This window comes from Sinohyriopsis cumingii, chromosome 2, assembly GCF_028554795.1.
Source record: "Sinohyriopsis cumingii isolate HCF-2022 chromosome 2, ASM2855479v2, whole genome shotgun sequence".
NCBI classification, from domain to species: domain Eukaryota; kingdom Metazoa; phylum Mollusca; class Bivalvia; order Unionida; family Unionidae; genus Sinohyriopsis; species Sinohyriopsis cumingii.
In genome coordinates, this window is record NC_142962.1 from 116,429,822 (window position 1) to 116,448,965 (window position 19,144).

At 36.9% G+C, this 19,144-nt stretch overlaps 1 protein-coding gene across 1 annotated transcript; it reads left to right on the forward strand.

The window, feature by feature from the left end:
- Positions 1–3,555: 3,555 nt before the first annotated feature.
- Positions 3,556–18,811, forward strand: LOC149805669 (interferon-induced protein 44-like). The gene is made up of 8 exons (XM_089950314.1): positions 3,556–5,729; positions 6,298–6,418; positions 7,629–8,052; positions 10,433–10,482; positions 11,799–11,999; positions 14,325–14,468; positions 15,295–15,511; positions 15,930–18,811. The coding sequence occupies exons 2-8, from the start codon at positions 6,305–6,307 to the stop codon at positions 16,301–16,303; spliced, it is 1,524 nt and encodes a 507-aa protein (XP_089806440.1). The 5' UTR covers positions 3,556–5,729; positions 6,298–6,304; the 3' UTR covers positions 16,304–18,811.
- The last annotated feature ends 333 nt before the right edge of the window (positions 18,812–19,144 follow it).

Sequence of the window (19,144 nt, forward strand, 5' to 3'; positions counted from 1 at the left end):
AAGATACCTGTTATTATTGTAAAGAAAAAGGACATTGGTCTCCAGATTGCCCAAAAAAGAAACAAGAGGAGTCAGAAGAAAAGAGGAATTCTTCAGAAGAAGAGAGGGATTCTTCAGAGGAAGAGAGGGATTCTTCTGAGGAAGAAAGTAGACAGGTGAAGAAAAAGAAACAGGAGAAAAAAAGAAGAAGGGAAGAAAGCGAGGAGGAAGAAGAGGAAAAGAGTGTGAAGGTGAAGAAATTAAAAAAACAGAGAGACTAAAAAGGAGAAAAGAAGAAATTAATGAACTTTTCATTAAAGTGTTGTGTTATAAATTGTGAATTGGATTGTAAAAAATGGAGAAAAGAATAAATGAATGATATAAGGTAAGTGTCTTTGAGTTGTGATTTTAAAATAAGAAGCTACACTCACGCACTCATACACAGACACGTACTAAAAGGGTAACATGGGTGAGTTTTTTCGAGTTATTGGCAAATTGAAATTGTATTTCTTTTCGAGAAATGTGGGTGGCCCTGAAAAGGGCCTTTTTTCTTCATGGTGTAGGGGTGAGTTTAAGCAATCAATTTTAACTGCCTTAAGCCTTTGCCACGGCCAAGGCCTACTTCTGGACTGCGTAATGTTGATGATGATGATAATGATTGGGTTGAAATCACTAAGGGTGGTACGGTAGGCTTAGTCACAGGGTTGACGTGTTTAGCTCGGGAAGGTCGTATTCTCTTCGGTCGTGATAAAGAAGTCTGATACATTTGTTTCAGACTTCTTAACTCCGCTAAAATGTCCAACAGTACCGTGACCGTTTGATTTTCACCCTCTTGTTTCTTTGCTGCTACTTCTTCTTGCTGTTGTTGCTGTTGTTTTTTTCTTACCTCTTCTTCTTGTTGCTGTTGCTGTAGGAGAAAAGTCTGTTCCGCTTCCTTTTGTCGTTGTATAAATTTCTCCAATTCTTCTTTCTGTCTCTGTCTAAAATTCTCCACTTGCGGTAATGAAGAAAGTAACGAAGGTTCCGGAACAAATTCTTGCGAGGAGAGAAAATCCACAAAATCCCAATTCACCTCTTCTGAAAGTAAGTCCGGGTTCCCTTGGGCAGTCTCCCCTGCTGGTGCACCCCACTGGATCGTTTTCTGAGTTTCCGTCATGTTGAATCACTGTCGCATAGATTGACTGCACACAAGCGCTAGCGAATCTATATTGACTACGTGACGTCACAGACTGCTCTCTTCGGATTGGATGCGGCTGGCTGAATTTTGTAACGCGTGTTCGGATTGGTAAATGAACTCAATCCGTTTCAATCCTTCCTCCGCCTATAAATAAGCGCCGTTGACTGCATTGATTCACCTGTTCTCGTCGCTTCAAGATGTGGACTACAGTTGAGTCATCCACCCTTGTGTCTTCCATGATGTTTCGGACAGACTTGCTCATGTATGTCCGATCGAAGTGGACCGTTGTCCACAGGACCAACACCAGCCTGTGGATACGTAGGATCTACGTTGAAAGACAAGGATGCCTGAAAAGAGTGCTGATGTACGGACCAACAGTGAGACGTAGCCTAAGAACAAGAAGAAGACCAATGCGGTGCCATTTATGTTAATGAATACATTAACATAAAACCCAAAGGCCCTTTTCAGGGCCAGCCATATTTCTCGAAAAGAGATAGTCTTTGAATTGCCTACCCCTTTTTTAAAAAAAATTTTTAAAAAAAATCCCATGTTAAATTCCCCTTGTCCGTAGAGTGACCCACGATTTATAGCCATGTTAAATTCCCCTTGTCCGTAGAGTGACCCACGATTTTTCTCCATGTTAATTCCCCTTGTCCGTAGAGTGACCCACGATTTTTCTCCATGTTAAATTTCCCTTGTCCGTAGAGTGACCCAGGGGTCCCTGTAATGCTAATTCCCATTGTCCGTAGGGTGACCCCTTTCACTACTGATGTCTAGCACTTGGTCATCATGCCACTGACATGTAGCTCGGTGTCCCACCCAGTCACATTACCCTGACACCAGGCCGACCAGTCCTAATACTAACCACTTAATGCTGAGCGCCAAGCGAGGCAGCTGTTAGTACCATTTTGGTAAGTCTTTGGTAGGACTCGGCCGGGGATCGAACCCACGACCTCCCGCATGCGAGGCGGACGCTCTAACAACTAGGCCACCGGAGCGGTGCAGGTTCACATAGATCGCTCTAATATCATGTTGTGCAATTCTCAGGAGACGACTTTGCTCGTATGACACGTCAGAGTACCCCGAGCATATAACAAACTTAAGCCAATAATATCAGCTTTTTCGCCTTCAAGGGAAGAAAGAATAATTATGGCAGTTGCCACAACTCGTGTCCGTGCGCTTCAAGTAGTGCTTAAGGGATCTTGCATGTACTCTTCTCTCGACTTATATATAGACGTTAGGGAGCGTATGACGACTCTCTAACTGTTCAGTAATGTTGAGTTTTTTCTTGACCACAGACTTTGGTTGCATCACCACACCATACCATCCAATTTGAACTGGAAATAGTTCTGCTTGACTGAAAAGGCACGTAAGTAGTTCACTCTGCATGCCTAAGCTAAAGCTAGTGGAAAACAGGTTATGATACCAGCTTCAGCGAGACTGGACTAATGGCTCGAAATTATTTGAATTGAGCCATATTAAAATCCAGGACAGATTTCAGTTTATAAATAGTGCGAGGGATTTTGGTATATTCAAATGAAAATTGGCTAGTAGGTCTGATGGGTCGTTTTCATGACCGATATCTCTTCTGCCACGATGCTAAAATGTGTTGGATATCATGGAGCGGTAGCCTTTGATGGCCCTCTTTTTCTCATTGTACAGCCTGAAATAGAATGTCGGCTAGTTGAGTGATCGATGCACTCCAAGGGACTATGCTATTGACTCGACACTAGTCTTTGAAAACACCCTCCATTTTCCCTTATAATCCTTAAGAATGGGGACTCATTCTTGGTCTCAGGACTCTCTGCGCAATCGAATGCATAAATTCATCTCTTGTGAAGCTATCCTCTTGTTTCTTACCTTTCCTGCAAGGGTGCCACCTAGGTTGGTTCGGTTTTCATCTGGTGGCACAAAGTTGAGATCTGAACTGCACATTGGAAGTACAAGATCGCTTTTCTTGACAAGCCTACTGTCTCTCTGTTGATGCGGGAGAGGTGGGGTGGGGCTGGTTTCTAAACGAGGATGTAGGTTGAGTGGCAAGTTGGAGGGGTATGCATGATGTGGCAGTGGGGTGCAAACACGCTCTAGAGCGTATTAAGTCACGACTGAAAGACACAATCAATACATTCGCCACTGAATGGTGAGTTGCTTTGTTTAATGACCCGAACGATTCAGGCCGTCAACTTCCAGGCGCTTTGGTTTCCCGATATTTCCCTTAGTCAAAAAGTCTCCAAGAATACGAAATCCAGAATCGAAGACGTGGCGACAATGTTGCACACCCGCGAAAAACACAATTTAAAACATGTTTTACCCACTTTAAAAAGAGTGACGTAGACATGCTAAGCGCCGCTAAATTTTTATCTAACGCGAGATTTCCGTATGATAGGCGGTTGAATCTGCTTTATACTAAACAGTCTATCGTTACGTTAATATTCTTTTTTTTTTTTTGTAGACAGGGGAAGCGGCAGGAAGGATGGAGACTTCTTCATCATCAATGGCGACTAACGCTTTGATTTCATAATCATGCGTGGTGGTAGAGGGCGGGTTCCTTCCAGCACCCCGTATATCTCCTCGACGGCAGCCTTAAAAATAAACTCCGTCTTCTCCATGATCGTATACAAAAAGTGTTGTAGTACAGAGATATAGTCACATTCACGGTGTGAAGCCTCCTGTTTATAATCTATTTCCATTTCAACATTATTCCCTGTTGCAACGATGACCAGAGCCATCGTCTCTATATAATTCATGGCCAATACTCCGCGGGTAAACAATGAATGAAGGAGAAGCCAACTGACATTTTAGCTGATCGTTACAGACGGGTGGCTAGTCAGGAGTGTGGCTGTCAGGATTTCTGGCCCTATGGATTGTTTTTGGGTCCTGTTGGTGCTGGTAAAGTCATAATGTACTTGTGTAGCCTTACGCCAGGTGAGACGAACGGATCTATCCAAGATCCACGTAATCGTAATTGTATGTAACCATTGGGCATGTTCGGCCAAACGAATCTATCACTAAGATCTACTTAGCGTTTGAGAGATGAAGTCGATGACCTGCCGAGACAGACGGATCTATCCAGCTGTAGGCATGGCGAGGCGGAAGGATCTTTTAGAAAGATCCCCAGATTGAGACGTTTGGGTTGGCTGGACGACTTGCTCAACTGGTTGGACGATCTTTCTTGGACGGCTATGAACGGCAATACGGTAGTAAAGCATGGATGCATTTTAAAAAAACCACGAGCCCGGATTTATAGCCCACGTTCGAACAATAGGGGGAACTTACGCAACCTGGGGTACCTAAAATGGGTATACATTCCCCCATTTTATCATAATTACTTGCAGTAATTTTAGAATTTTGCGTCATCCTCACCCCCTTTCCCTGCCTTGGTCGACTTTTGCAAAAATCGTAGTCTGTACATTCTTGCACTATATGGCGAAAGTAACGCACGGTATTGAGGAAAAAAATTTTGTACACGTACTGCATGACTCGTGCTTGTTTTTCTATGCCTTGAACTTGTTGAATTTTTTAATTTCGTCAACATCTTTCACTGAAACAACAAGAAAAATAAAACACAAAAAAGAAATGTATAAATTAACGATGCACCTTGTTAATAAGTCGGTAAAACACACCCCGTTCATAAATGGGTGAACAAGCAGTAGGCCGTGTGCGCGAAACCGTGAATAACAGGAACGATAGCGTGTTGTACCATGTAATCTAAAATTACCAAGTCCGAGAAAGTGAAAAAATAAAAAAAATTATTCGATAGATTAGCAAATAATATTTACCACCTGTTTAGGAATGACTGTTAAACATAATATATCCAAAATCCTGTTTGGATGGTGAACACAAATTGGGCTTGGATTGACAGAACGTGTCTCGTACAGTCTTACTGTAGGTAAGCGAAGTTAATAGCCTGCGACACCTGGTGGTGGCAAGCGGAGGTAACGTGGAAGAGCTATTGTCCTTTGTCTATATAAGAAAGTCATAAAAGATGAATTTTCATCTTTTTATTAGGGCTTCACTCGGGAGGTAGCAAGCTTGTTTCACTGGCGTTATCTTGATCCGGGAACGTATTTAAGGAAAATTATAATAACAATGTGTCTGCAATTTAGACATGAAAGCGAGACATGGCTAAATGACAAATACTCCAAACGAAAGTCTTCTCGAGTGCACGAACACGCGAAAGGGTTAACGTTCAGGGACGTTTGCACTTGTTGCTTACTAGGTGACACATAACAACCATTAGAAAAAAGACAATTTCTATTTATAGTCATCCTCTAATTTGAAAAACTAATAGCTGCAACTAATATATATATGTGGATTAACGTTCTTCCAATTTATCTCCTTAATGATGTCGGATATGGATTTCTGTTGTCTTATCAACCATTGCTCCTGGTTACGGATTCGGTATGGCTATATGATGAACGGGATCTATCAGAGACAAGTATAGACGAAGACCTACAGCTTATGTTCCAAGTTCTTTGCGTGTCTTCGGGTATCTGCCACATAGAGGAACAATGATTTAACGTTGGTGTTGAACAATCTGAGCTTCATTCACACTAGTCTTAGAGTCGTAAAGGTACGACATGTCTTGACACTCCTGTCTTTAAATTCCATAGCTATTCCTTTCGACTTGATCACAGTGCTGTCGAGATATGTGAACTTGCCAACGTCCTCAATGGCTTCTCCTTCTTAGAGTATAGGTAACAATATCCACTTCAATAAATACTCGACCCTGATTATTTAATCATATAATGAAGTCTTTGTACCATCAAAATTACGCGCATAATAGCGAACAAATGAGATTCAATAATAAATTTTCTACTTATGATATGTTTTCATATTTTTTATTGTGTCCTGAGAGCCAAGCAGAACAAGGACTGGAGGTGGGTGGGGAATTTGGGTGGAGCGGAGGATGGAATAGAGTTGGGGTTGACTATCCTTCAATCACATACATTTATGTTCATAACACTTCTAATTTCCTTTTTTAATCATGAATTGATATCCTAAATCTCTCAGAACTAAGTCCAAGCAAAGCAAAGTCATAATACTTGTTCTAAACAATGTAGAAAATGTTCACAACAACGAAGATATTTCACTGCAATCATTTACATTTGATAGTCATTGCAATTTGTTTGTTTTACAAGGTTTACAATGGCAGACGAGCTATCACGGGAACTTTGGAAGTACACTGAGTCTTGCATTGGACCGGATGCGAAGAATTTCTCACTCATCTATAATTCAAAGAGAGATGGTTGTGATCTGAAGGTAGGTTATTTCATTAAATAACACATCATTCTGAAGATAAAACAAAATACACGAATATTTAACAACATATCTTGATAATAGATCTGACACTGAACGCACAAACAGTACTTTAAATTATTTTATCTCTGCATCTATCATCATTCACATTTATGCATGTATCAATGCACAGATAAATACCGGAAATCTTATGTATGTATGTATGTATGTATGTATGTATGTATGTATGTATGTATCCTTGTAAGTATGTATGTATATATTGTTATGTATATCTAATTTGTATTATTCGATTGACCTTTGTCCACAACTGAAGGTAGGAGTTTGGACCTACCTGACTAATATCATTTTAGTAAACAACATATTATATATCTAATTTTTGTTTATGATTGTAAATTATATTTTAAGATTTATTATTCTCTGTAGGTAAACATGTTTGCTTGGATCTGAGCTGAGGACTTTAGTTTTCCCCTCAGGAATTTCTATAGTACTTGATGATTGCCATGTTCTATACAAAACGTTTGGTAATAGGCTCCATCTTATTGACAATTTATAATGATCTGGAAATTAACTTTTGTCCCTCATCCTGCTTCTCTTATTGTGTATTAGGATTAAGGATTTTTATATTAGAATGTATCATTCCTGTCTAAACATCTGTATTCGAGTCAGTCTTTTAGCTGTGTTCAATTTTAATTTGAGAGGATTTATTTATTTAAAGTATTCACTGTAATTACAACGTGATCAATAATACTTTCGAACTAAATCACTATGTTGGGATTATTGCCGATTCATTTGAATCATTTTGAACTATATCATTGCGATACATCAAGACTTTTGGCAGATCAACACTATTCCAAGCAATTGTTATATTAGCATATTCAATACTCGAATTCATCAGGGATAACTACTGGAATTCATTCGGAATACTCTATAATTTTGGAACTATGTTAGAACTTTCATGACTATTTGGGATTCAATTCACAATACTTTAAGTTCTTTTTAAATTTTCACTTTGATTTCTTGGGAAATAAATGATTTGCTGAATTTTAGTAAACTTTTGGTTTTCGCTCTTTTCAGTTACTTAGTTTAGGACCATAGAATCGTAACAGTATGTATGTGTATGTATGTATGTATGTATGTATGTATGTATGTATGTATGTATGTATGTATGTATGTATGTAATACAAATTTAATTGATTTTATTTATTTAATCCAGAGTTTTCACACCAGATGCGATAACAAAGGGCCTACAGTAACAATTTTTATTAGAGAGACTACACATATCATCGGCTACACGTCGAACAGTTGGCAGAGTGCCCCAAAAGAAAAGTTCGTTTACGACAATCAGGCATTCTTAATTTGGGACTCAGACGAAAATGATAATAAACCTCTTCTCTATCGCGTTTCTGATCCCGACAACGCTACTCGAATGAATACAAACTACGGACCATCATTTGGCAAACAAGAAATTTGTACAACGCCTGGTTCAAGTTGGCAATGCAAGGGTGGCAGTGATGATCTACACTGGAACATAGACATGAAGTGGCAGTCAAAGATGCCGGCGTTTAGAAGTGAACAAGAGGGGAATTATCCGGCTGATTTTAAGGGAAAGGTTAACGTCCAAGTTTACCTTGTGACAGGTGAGTGTATTTGTAAACTACTGGTTAAAAATTATATATAAAAACTGTTTCCGGTAGATCGGAAAGGACTTGGTTCTAACAAATGATTACCGATGCAATATCGTGACGCCTGCAGATGGATGAATGATCCCCCTAGTCTGGAGGACTACAGCCCGTATCTTATCCTTGACAGACTCCCATTATTTGAAAGGACACTCTGAGCTCTCATTCCTGAAGATTAAGTACTCTAAAGGTGATAATAATGAAGAGTCTGTTCTTATTCTTTGTATTTCCATGCAAACTAACTTGTGATTTGATGCAGCATTTCGGATATATCACTCACAAAAATTTGCATGAGGATGCATTTCGAGAAGAGTAAATCATGGTGGCGAACTTTTATACTTGATTTGCGTTAGTATTTTCAGCTATGGGTTCATTACTCTCAATATTTTATAGTTATTACATGGAGACCGTAAAATTTGGTGTGTGGATATATCTCAGAAAGCGTAATTGGATTATTTCAAAGGTAGGTCAATGTGACCTTATTTTCCACGAATGATTTTCTTTAAATTATTTGGTATACCCCTCAATATGGTTCATCATACTGCATCTAGACTCAAAAGAGTACACGCAACTGCAAGAAAGCTTCTCCACACTGACCAAATTTACACGCTTGAACAACTTTTGTATTTTCACCTATTCGCTTGTTAAACCCTCGATATCTTAAGGACTATTAATATAGATTCAACAAACTGAATATGCTGATGCCTATCTCCAGAATGTAACTCATCTATATAAAACTAGATCACTATGACTTAATTTGTCAGAATGAGTTTCTCCTGCATTTTTTACGCTATTCATATATTTAGCATTTTCCGAGTTATATCCCCTTACTATGTGCTTCTCAATGTGATGCTCCATTAGAGGGCTTGGCATTCAACTCACGGTAGTACTTACTGAAGCGCTGATCTGATTATAACATCATAATTTAATCCCATGCTGTTTGACATGCCGTCAAATCAGCTATACCTTTGTTCCCGATTCTGTAAATTGCTCTCTGTTTCTAATCCAAGTTTTGAACAATGGGTAACATGTTTTCTTTTTCTTTCTATCGGACTGGGACAATCTATTATAAAATCATGATAATCTGTCTCTTTGCAAACATATCAAAACTGAGGCTGGCCTCAAAGATTATTTTAAATTATTATGCAACCATAAACCTAGATCAACCTTGTCTAAACTTGGAATTTCCCTTCATTATGGAAACTATCGAATCGACAGAAGTGAAAGATGTATTCTGTGTGATAATCATGATTTTGAATTTGAAGGTCATTTATTTTATTGTGTCCAGTATATACAAACTTAAGCGTAAACTTTATCTAAATGTACTTCTGGAACATGTATGTATGTATGTATGTATTCTGTTATTAATTTCTAGCAATGATGAAGTGTTTAAAATAAGAGATGTTTACAAGAAAGGATTGTATTGAAAAAGCGTACAAAATATTCGCGAATTTACAAAGTTTGAAACACATTTAGTGCGACCTTTTCTTTCGATATTTAATCTCAACATATAATTCCCAGTTCTCACTTCTCCAGAGGTAGAAGAAATTTAAAAATCCAGATTTTGTTGATTAAATAAAAAGAAGACGTGTTATATTGTCCCATGTCCTCTAATTAGGGAAGTTAGTGACTTATCAGTAATGTTCAATTGTGTTGTGAACATTGGAGGGAGATATGCCAATATAATTGTTTTATGGATCGGTATATACGCTATACGCTTATTCAAACATAACGTCCATCGTTCTCGTAATTTACACATGATATCTGTAGTTTACTTCCTTTTATTTACTGCCCTTTGATGTGCATTTATATATTTTGTAATTCTTATAATTGTCTCTTCTTGTAAATCAGATCAATGATAACAATATAAGTTAATATGGATCAGAGAAAAAATGAAACCTTAAACTTATCGTGATAACTAATTTGATTGTTCTACCCTATCTATTGGCAGTAACTACTGTCTATTGGCAATAACTACATTCTGTTTTCTATTTCTCTTCAGACAAGTCTTATTTGACACTGATTAAAAATTACTACATATCTCTGACACTTATTTTATCGTAAGCGTCTCTAACACGTCATGCTGTAGCAAGCGTTTGTTTTCTTTCTCACTATCTGCAATGATGGACTTTCACTTCCGGGATACAGTATGCCTACCGGCTACCTATATGATTTAAAGGGTGCGGGGGGAGGGAAATACATATGTTCATAGCAAAATCTTCTTATCCTTTTTTTCCTGATTTTTTAAAAATCTGCCCACGTCCACTACCACTTCTATTTTTTTCTCTTTCCTCTTCATTCCCCCCTCTTCATTTATTATTATTATTATTATTATTAGCGTCAACTCTGGAACGTCAGCGCTGGAGACGAATAGACTGGTCTAGAGAGGTAAAAACTTTCTTTCTTTGCATTTTCATTAATATTCAAAACTCGGCTTCTCTGAATAATTACTATTGGCTAAACATATTGCATTTTTATCTTTTCCTAATGATATTTTTAAAATTTAAATGCAAACATTATACCAGTAAGTATTGAACATATTTTACTTTAAACTTTTACTTTGAATGCGCGTGTATTGTAAACTTGTAAGACGCGCCCTCAATGGCACAGAGGTTTGCTTAATGTGGTCTTGGATATCGAGGAAGCCACATAAGATTGTGAAAACTACCGGCCTTCCATAGGCACCCATATAGTCTTGCGCGTGTAAGAACGTGATATCCCTCCATGGGCCAGGAATGAGCCAAAGACAGCTAGTTATCACTGCGCTGTGGAGGTATTATTTAATGCTTTTCAGGACTCAGATATCCCTAGTGTTTCATTATCCTGTCTTTTCGCAGCTTATTTCCTAACATTTTCATTTCTACTTAATAAACGCAAATATATATTTACCGTATAATGTCGACATGATTAGCAACTTTGTATCATTGATAAACACTATATATAAATCCCAAGGAAAGTACACACATATAGTTACGAATAACAATATTCTTTTAGGTTACTTGGTGTAATTTCAAATTCAATGTTTTAATCCGGCCCAAATTTCTTTTCTCTCTCACTCCACTTTTCTGCGTAGTATGTCCGTTATGCATAAGACGCGAGGGGGAACAAAATTAGAAAGGATTGTGATGAAAATTTGTACCATATTAATTTCATTTAGAAAACGGGGATCATTAATACTTTTTATCGTTATTTTTAAACGTCACTAATGATTAATGTGTGGAGATTGATCATTGATCTATGATCGATTGCAGACGGTCGCGAGAATATTTATATATGCGTATTATTGCGCCATGGGCGGATCACAATTTGATATAGCAATAGTATTGGTCTATCGAATTGCTTTATACGAACACTTTAAATGCCACGTTATTTTTCATGTATGTGGCATATATATATATAAAGAACACATTATATCCCTTGCCTAGGCATTTTGGGTTCAAGACGTCGTCTTCAGAAAAGCTACTCAAGAGTTTCACAATTATTTATTTTTGTTGTTGTTGGAAGGGTAATTAGTAGCGGCATTTATTAAGATTCTCTTGTCATGCAATTATTGTAGGCCTACATGTAGTTAACAATGACTTGGTGATTGTCGTAGACATCCTCCCACCAATATAAAGTGTACAAAAGCATTCTATGGGGTTTTGCACTTGTAGACGAGACAAGTAATGTTTTGAATCCTTAACGATAAAGGTGTTCCCTTTCAGCATTTGCAGGAATTGAAGAAAGACGTGGAACAATTTTCTCCAGCACCTGGTCAAACCCAAATACAGAGAATCAACATTCTTCTTCTGGGTCAAATATCGGCCGGAAAATCTAGTTTTGTGAACACAGTCGAGTCCATTTTCAGTGGTTGCGCATCATGCAAGGCGGAAAGCGCTAACAGTGGAAACAGTGTTACCAAGAAGGCAAGAATAAAGTGTACAAACATACATTCCGAAAGTACTCCCACCCCACCTCTACCCATCATATTACCTATCTACAGAACTATCTATGTACGTAACTGACCGCCATTACATTATCGGGTGGAGTGGTGATTTTCTCCATATAACTTAATTTTGTCAACTAATACAATGAATATAATTGTGACATTTAGAGCCGGAAATGAGACCCCCCCCCACAAAATACATCTCCCCCACCACTACCGGCTTAAATTAAATATATGGTCCCTAACTACACCCATCTATTCATATAGTTTGTGTACTTTAAGCGACTTGTTGTGTCTGCTAATCGTCAGCGCCTCTATCATTGTGGCGCTAACCTACCCTCTGGATAAAGGGATGTGTGGTATGGATAGTGGTGACTGAGAAACCCCAAACCAAACAAACAACAAATGGCACATTTAAGAGCAAAGAGACCCTACTCAGATGATTGACGTTATATATGTTTTATGTTTGCATACTTCTTGGACTCCCAAAAAAAACTAAAACTAAAGCCCTACCCTAATATGATAGTACGTTACTATTCATGTAGAAACAGTATTTGTTAGCATGTGAAAGTGTATGATTTCTTCTCTTTCCTTTACATCCTACGCTTTTTCTTGCTATCTGAGCGGTATTGGTCACCCTTAGCAGCGAATTAGAAAGTAAACGTGAAGTGTTTGATAGCAAATGACTGGATCTTTTGTCACTACAAATTGCATGTTGAATGGTAGGTATTGTTTTAATATTACGTTTCATCTTAGAGGTCATAGAGACACAGGGGATATTTTTGAAGATGGTGAGTATGGTCTTAATGTTAAATTTCTGGTTACGGTCATGCCATTCCATAATGTTAAATATATGGACTAATGTTAAATTCCAAGTTAGAGGCCATATCAGCCCACAATAATACTCAGAATATATATTTGAGAGCTACAAATTTACAGAATAAGCATAAACTATACCTTAGGTAGTGATGATTTTATTTACCCATCGTACTGTAATTTCTTTGCACTCGCAAGCTTTTGGTCACATATTTCTAAAACACAACCTATTAAAGATATTGTTTAAAGAAATATTGTATGTTGCGTTTGATATTTCTTTATAAAATTGTAACTATTAACTTTTCAAATTATTTTCAAGCAACCTACAAAAACATGAGTCCTTGCAATGGCACGTGTACACTTTCCATGAAATTGTTTTCAACAGTGGTACACCATACCAATAAAATATCTCTCTCTCTCTCTCTCTCTCTCTCTCTCTCTCTCCTCCTTTGATACACCACTCGTTGTGTACATTTGTGACCTTGTATACCTCGTGGTATACCATAGATGCAGCATACACACACGCAAACACACTAGCACATAAACACCAACGTACATATATATATATATATATATATATATTTCTCACATGCATACGGGCCGATTCCTTGCAAGCTAACAAGTTAGGTAGGAAGATCGAAACATAGACAGACCAGTAGTCTCCACAGACGGCTGACGACAGTAGCTGAAGGAAAGGAAATCATACCGAGTGACGAAACCTCCTCTTACCGCTATGCCGTCCTGACAAAGCAAATAGTTATCATACTTTACAGCTGGCAAGCTTCTGTCATTACTGATTTGCCGTCGTGACACTGGACACACTCTATTATACTATACAGATGACAAGCTCGTGTCATTACTGCTATGCTGTCCTGACCCTGTCACACTCTATCATACTTTACAGCTGACAATGTTAGTGACTTCGAAATACTCAGTTCAATTCTTGACCCGAAACTCTGGCTGCTATTCCCGTTCATGAAGGTACTCCACCATAATTTATGACTTATTTTACTCCTAATAAGTGTTTTTGCTATTCATCAAACCATTATTTTTTTCCGCTCTTGGCCAAAACAAAGTTACATTGTGCAACATTTGGCTTGAAATTGTTTTTGTCTTTCTGGATATTGCTTTTTTTTTCGAAGATTAAGCCTGCGTGAACCATCTTTGGTAGTAATAGTATTCGAAAAACAAATAAATACCTTTGTAGATAAGTACTTCCGGAAAGAAGAGGAATCAAGATAAGACTGAAGAGAAGAACAGGAAGTTTAAAATTTTGAACTGTGCTAAGTGCCAACTATTGTGTACGTTCAATACAATGGTTACATTGAATTTTTTAAAATTCATTTTCTAGAAGAAGAAAGACATAATGGATGATTGCGTGTTTAATTGTTTATTATTAGTTGGGGAAAAGATGGCCAAATGTACATTATCTTGATCGACAAAACGTGAGAAAGTTTTGTGCTCAATGTGTCTGCTTACTTTTATTTAGTATCGGCAATACGAGATGAGATCCAGCGATGGTAAGGAGCTAGCGTTTCGACTTTGTGACACTAGAGGATTTGAGGATGGGCACTATCTTCGCAAAGGGGAAATTCAACAAATGCTCGATGGCAGAAAACAAGACGAACAAAGTGTAAGATTCTACGATAATATATAGCGCCTACAGATCGTCACATTTGTTTTTTTATATACGTTCTTTCGTCTCAGAAGAAATTTATAGTAATCGGTCAAACCTGATTAACGACCATCTTTGTACATAGATAAGGTCCACATAATCAAAAATAATTGAAAATGCGCAGGTTGGTGTGCCTTTTCTTGCGCTACGTTAACTTAATATATGCCGAAAATTCAGGGACATTACACAGAAAAGTATGGGGAACCGTACCCTTTCACAGATAATAGTCACGTCGCGCTAGATTGTGTCATAATTTGACCTCCGTGTTTCACGCTAAATCGTGCATGCAAATCACTTGTAACCACTATGTATTCATAGAGGAAGGTGTTCTTTACATCTGAGCTGTTTTGTGTTGTTTGCTTACGTTCTTTCGGGAAAGATCACCACAAAGGAACCTTGCAGAGTATTATCAACACATGCTATTTTTTTTAAAACATAGGCGCTTGACCGCAATTGTCCATTCTACTTTAACAGCAAGTATAGAATGAACCAAAATACACTGGGTTTTGAGGAGAAACGAATTGCAGAAGGTCAAATATCGTTGACAACAATACTTTAAATGCCTGGAAGACAAAACAGTTTCTTTACTGATTTAGATCACAAAATATTGCTTGTTCTTACCATCAGAATAATACCTCATTTGAAACGTGTTCAGGCGTTGCAACACAATGGGAATACATTTCATGAAAAAATTAAGTTATTGGCAAATATGAGGAATATTTCACCAAGAAATGTTTCAGTCATATTAGTTTATAACAAATCTGTTTCATTTATCTGCATACAGAGCGAGCCATCATCTGCTTCAACAGTCACGTACGTTATGGACTCGATTTCCGCCCTCTTTGGGTGGATGAAAGGATGGATTAAAAGAACTCCAACCATTGACTACAATGAGAAGGTCTACTGCGTAGTTTACGTACTTGATAGTTCCAGTGTCGAGACTCTTCCTACCTCTACTGAAACAAACTTAAAGGAGTGCCGAAAAATTATGAAACAGAGAGGTATATATAATTTTAGTGAAAAACAAGATGTTCTGAGTCAATTTGTTTCAATTCACAAGTCCGGTATCTCTGGATAAGGTTTGATGATACCTGTAAATTGCATATATATCATGAATAGGTTAACGGACAATTGGAGTGGTAAGAGAGATGACGTCATTGAATGAATTTATGGTATGTTTAGTGCATACTTCATGCCGGGTACGAGCTCGTATCCTGGTAAGAGTTTTTAGCAAAACAATTTGCTACCTGAATTTGCGGTGACTTAAAGATACTCATTATACTGACACTACACTTACTGCTCAGAAAGCTCTAAAAATGTCTTCTGCTAAATGTAGTGATGTTTGTTTTAAAGATCAACAGCAACAATGTGAGCCAGATCAGGTTTATGGGACTCTTCTTTATCAACATTTTATTATAGGTATCCCAGAGGTTGTTCTCCTGACCAAGGCTGACCAGTGCTGCAGAGAAGTAGACAAAGATTTGAAAGATATTTGCTATAGTCCAGCTATCAAAGGAGCAGTGCAGAGCGTAGAAAACAAATTCAGTTTCAATAAGAAAAGCATCTACCCCATTGTGAATATGGAAAATGAAGTTGAAGCTGGTAAAGACATATCAATTCTCGCGCTAATGGCACTGAAACAGATGTTGTTTGCAAGTAAAACATATATATACCATATGACTGCCAGGAAGGAGATGAAGATCGAACTTTCAGGAGTTTCTCCTCTCCAGCAGAATGGATCGAACGGCAACTGCCTCATAAATATGCCAGAAGGTGCTATGAACCATGAATGACTTATATACAGCTAGTGTTAAGATACGTGTCGGCAATAACACATAGCCAAATGACATTCATTGAATGGAAATAAATTCTACCTTTCACGTGTTCCTAGAACGCATCATATACAAACAGACATTATTTCATATGTTTTAATGCTTGTAGTCATATTTCTGTCAAGTAGGATTTGAAGTACAACTATTAAACTTTATAATTTTGGAATTTTAAAAAATAAATAAATTAAAAAATTAAAAAAAATATGGTTTCTACATGTTTTATAGCAAACATTGAAGTTTTTTTCATGCAATGTTATAAATAAGTTCCTGTTGTTGTTGACTGCATTTAATGTCCACCTCTATACTTCTTTTTCTTTACTGGGAATGCAGTGCCTATATGCATGTGTAAAATGGATATGAAATGCTAGGGTTACGTATGGCATACAATGACAATACTCAACATTGTGAATGCACAAAATGCCAGCAACTACTGCGTGGATAAGGATCTCATCATTGCAAAGGTGATGCTTATGAGGTTGAAATGCTTCAAACACATGGATACTGTTGTGAATAATACGCTCCCCCCCCCCCCCATAACGTTTAAAGTCAATATGCAGCGCAGATGCTTTAAACTGAATTAAGCTGGAGAAGTCAAAGGGATCCGTTCAGAATGCAGACCGACCTCGGCCTTGCAGTAAACAGAAACAAGCATTAGGGGTTACCTTTATTAAGATGAAGCCATGTCTGAGCGATACCCCTTTCCCAACTACATGTACGGTAGACAGTTTCGGAAATACCAAGAACTGCATCCTTGATTTTCTGTTAACTTCAGTTACAAGCCAAACGTTTAAACTGTTTAAAGAAAACTCACTTTGTTTAGTTGAGTTACCGTAGAAAATACGTCATTTTTTTACAGTGCATGGAAAATGCATATAAATTCCGAATTAATGTAACATTAAATTAGTTTTTTTCTAATTACTTTTTCTTAATTATTGTTAGTGATGTATTTGTCTAACACTGTGCACGGATGAATACACACGCGTTTCGATGTTTCTGTTTATTATCAAAGCTCAGTTAAAAAGAGTCTTCTATTAAAGCCAGAATTTAATTTTACTCAGAACGTTTTTGAAAGACATTTTATCTATATTTGTCTGTACTGGAAATGACTATAAGATCACAATTTCCTGCCTATCCTCACCATCCTATCGATCTTTTACATAGTAATCCACAATCTGTATAAAGGTGAATGTTAAATACCAAAATTATTCTAAATTTTATAATAATTACGATAAGACTTATTGATAGCAAAAATGCAGATATATTTGTTACTAACTGCCATAATGAAAAGTGTCGGTTTTAGGAAAGTGACCTGTTTCCTGTATTTAATGCTTTGAGCGTTACGTAAAGTTTTCGTTACTGTAAGAGAAAGGATTACTCGGGGAGTATTACCAAAGGGAAGTAATTCAGAAATTGTCGCTGAAATACAAAAAGAAAAATAACAAAATCCTCAGAAGTTCTCATCCTGCTCTCCTGTACACAATTTAGTTAAAAATATAAATTGCTAAATGAAAAATCTAGATTTCAGATTAGTTCTTAAATTTACACATATTGAAACATTGCACTCATTTTCTTTCATTATACATGTAATGATAATGGGGTCAGAAGATCATAAAGTTGATAGCTGAAATAGAATTGTATTTTCAAAATTTACAGTATTTTCGAAATTGTTCATTTCATCCAATGGTTATGTCCAAAACATAACGTCCACGTTTTTCAGGTTTTACAAGAATTGTAAACTTTTATGGCATTTCTTTTTCTTTCTTTTTTCTAACGAAATAATATTTTCTATTTTTGAACAATTCGCACTTTGCGTTTGAAACATTTTTGAGAAATATTGAACTTTATGAGCCATTAGGTCGCTTGTTCAGATTTGTTTTTGTGGTCGATTGTTTGGGGTTTTACTTTTCTGTTTTTCATCTTCGTTGAGAGATTTTTGGTATTGTTTAGATTTGATGTACTCATGAGTTTTATATAATTATGTATCATACTGCTTCTCTCTGCATGCTAGCATTTTATTTCTTCGATAAATAATGGTTTTCCCCACTTCAGTGGTTTTCGCCACTTTTCATCCGAACAATACTTTCACCTGTATGAGATTTTATTTAATATATCTTTTCTAGTTAATATAGTTCATATTAAAAACTGTCCAAGACTGTTTTCTAGAAGACAAGCTGTATTAAAGGAGAAAACGTTTAGCTTTAATACATATCGAAAATGTTTCCTTATGGTCCACAGGCAGATTGTATTTTACAAAGGCGATCTCAAACAATGAAATTAAATATTTTATTTCATTCGGTTTTAGGAAATAATGTGTTTATAACTCAGTTTTTATGTCATATACTCTGTTATTCATATCCACAAATTTATGTTATATATCTATTTTCATTATTGACACCTGCTAATGCTGTCTTGGAATGTGCAGTGTTGTGTCTGAATTGTTTAGTTGAAGAATAAAATAATCATAACTGCTTTTGCCAATTATTTTGTATACCATGGTCAGTGTCACAGAAGCAAAAAAAAAAATGAAAAAAATAAATAAATGCAAACAGCTTTGTTTATGCAGAAAGAATATAATAAACGGACAGCAAATTGCAGACTCAGGATATGGAAGAATATGTTTTGTTTAATTTGTCCGGCAATAAAATCGACAGAACGTAAGTATGTATGTATGTATGTTGTATGTATGTATGTATGTATGTATGTGTGTATGTATGTTGTATGTATGTATGTATTTATGTATATCTGTGTGTGTATGTGTGTGTGTGGTTTGGATTTGTAACGTAGCATTAACAATATTTCAGT